This window comes from Electrophorus electricus, chromosome 21 (assembly GCF_041902795.1).
Source record: "Electrophorus electricus isolate QZ-2024a chromosome 21, ASM4190279v1, whole genome shotgun sequence".
In the NCBI taxonomy this organism is placed as follows: Eukaryota; Metazoa; Chordata; class Actinopteri; order Gymnotiformes; family Gymnotidae; genus Electrophorus; species Electrophorus electricus.
This window is the reverse complement of record NC_137517.1, coordinates 985,001-987,500: the sequence shown is the minus strand read 5'-3', so window position 1 is coordinate 987,500 and position 2,500 is coordinate 985,001. Positions and strand designations below refer to the sequence as shown.

The 2,500-nt window shown below is 43.4% G+C and overlaps 1 protein-coding gene across 1 annotated transcript in view; it reads right to left on the bottom strand.

Annotated features, from left to right (window-relative positions):
* Window positions 1-2,500, bottom strand: part of LOC113568998 (butyrophilin subfamily 3 member A2-like) — a 17,233-nt gene that overhangs the window by 7,378 nt on the left and 7,355 nt on the right. The window contains exons 3-4 of the mRNA XM_081704474.1: window positions 2,238-2,500; window positions 1,847-2,020 (exon numbers count right to left, since the gene is read on the bottom strand). The exon at window positions 2,238-2,500 is cut by the window's right edge and continues 94 nt beyond it. Of these exons, the coding sequence (XP_081560600.1) occupies window positions 1,847-2,020; window positions 2,238-2,500 (437 nt within the window). The remainder of the gene's footprint in view (window positions 1-1,846; window positions 2,021-2,237) is intronic.

Sequence of the window (2,500 nt, the reverse complement as noted above, 5' to 3'; positions counted from 1 at the left end):
ATAGATAGATAGATAGATAGATAGATAGATAGATAGATAGATAGATAGATAGATAGATAGATAGATATTCAAAATTATAGTAAAGTACACAGAATGTTTCGGATAGAGGTCCTTCATCAGCTGTGCAAGCAAAGTGCTTCTTTGGAAACTCTGTGTACTTTACTCTTACTACAGTACACTGCAGTTACTCACCTAGAATATATATGAGATTAATCACTAAACCATCTCACCATACAACAACATCGGTATGTCATTCATACTGGATAAGTGTGGTCTCATGGTCACAAGGAGAGGGAAGGTAGCTAGAACAGAGGGGCTCACACTACAGAAGATAACAACACATGTTGAGGGCAGTTACAAGTACCTTGGAATCCCACAGGCAAATGGGAAACATGAAGAGGCCACAAAGAAAAGCAGCTACAGGCAAACACCTACAAATACCTACAAAGAGTGAGACACGTCCAGAGAAGTAAGCTGAATTGGAAAAAACAGATCTGGGCTATCAACACCTACACTCTACAAGTCATCAGATACCCTGCTGACATAATAAACTGGCCAAAGGAGGAGACAGTAGCCACTGACAGCAAGACAAGGAAACTCCTCACAATGCATGGAGGGTTTCATCCCAAATTCAGCACTCTGAGACTGGACACTAAGTGGAAGGAGGGGGGCCGAAGACTAGTGAGCATCAGCCACTATCCAGGATGAAGCAACCAAGATCCAGGAGAACACCATGAAGATGGCCCCAAGTGATGAAGTGTTTCGTGAGAACCTCAGACAGCAGAAACCTGAGGTGTCCGGGAATGTGGAGGAACAGGAGCCATCATGGGAGGAAAAACCCCTGCACGGTATGTACTGGCAGATAGTGGAAGTGCCTGATATGTTGAAATCCTACCAATGGCTGGAAAAGGCTGGTAGACAGCACAGAGGCTTTAATAATAGCAGCACAGGAACAAGATCTGAATACCAGATCAATAGAGGCTGAGATCTACCACACCAGACAGGACCCCAGATGCAGGCTGTGAAAGATGAGACAATCCAGCACATAACAGCAGGCTGCAATATTGTAGCAGGTAAAGTGTACATGGAACCCCATAACCAAGTGGCTGGAATAGTGTAGAGAAACATCTGTGTTGAGTATGGGCTGGACATTCCAAGATCAAAGTGGGATACACACCCAAAGGTGGTGAAAAAAACTTCCAGATACAGACTGACAAGATGGTAATGGCTAACCAACCAGACACAGTAGTGATGGACAAACAGCAGAAGAGAGCAGTAGTGAGAGATGTGGTGATCCAGAGTGATGACAACATCAGGAACCAGGAACACCAAAAACTTAAATAAATACCAAGAGCTGAGAGAAGAGCTGGAAAAGATGTGGAAGGTGAAGACAACTGTGGTTCCCATGGTAATCAGATGAACACTCTCAGATAGCTAACTCCCCTTCATCCGTAAGTATGATCACTCCTATGATTGGCTACTATCACTCTGTTTGACAGGGATCAGAGTGATACCGCTCCCCACAGACAGCAGGGCCAGTTTGGTTTATTTAACTTTCACATTTATGTGGAATCTTCAGGGCTTGAACCTGCAAACCCATGACATTTAATATTACTCTGGACTCTGGAGCCCCATAAGGTTTTATTTCTAAGATTTTCTAATCTTAATAATCTTAATCTAGTTGAATAATAGTCGTTGTGTGGCTGTAGTATGTGACAGCTGTATTTTTAAAAATTTGTTGGCTCTTGGTTTTTTCATAACAGAACCTGCGTGACCAGCATAAAGAGTCTGAACTTAAGAGAACAGCAGGGTACAGGAAGCTGTTGGCTCTGCTATGAAGGGTTAAAGCCTCCATTGTCTCTGTGTGACTCTATAGGTTCAGCAGGCAGTTCAGCTCCTTCATTGTTCAGCCACTGCAGCTGTGGCTCAGGATTCCAGCCTTTAGATTCACACAGTAGCTGGATCCCCCCTGAGACATCATCAGTGCCCACCACAGAGATCTCTGGAGGTGTTCCTTTAGCTGTGCCACAATACAGAGACCACAATACAGCTCAGTACTGTGTGCACACGAGGACAGAGAAGTCATGTACTGATGACACACAAATCCCTAAAGAAATATGTTTATTAAATTAATCAGTAATGTGCTTGTAGTTCCTCTTCCATGTACACTTATTAAAACATTTGAACAGTGTAATGCTGGATATGTCTGAATGAACCACACAGGAAATGTGTCTTACCTTCAACAATGACCTTAACAGTGATTTTATCATAGGCGCCTTTGCCCTGAACTTCACATGTGTACTGTCCAGGATCAGACACTGTAACGTCCTTCAGTAGCAATGAGGTGTTGCCATACTGTAGCTCCTCTTTAAACAGAGCTGTTCTCCCTCTGTAGGAACGATCCTGATCTTCATTCTTGTCTTCTTTGTTCATATAATGATGCACCAGTTTCTTTCCTAGAGCCTGTCTGCTCCACTTCACTTCCATGTCCACAGCACTC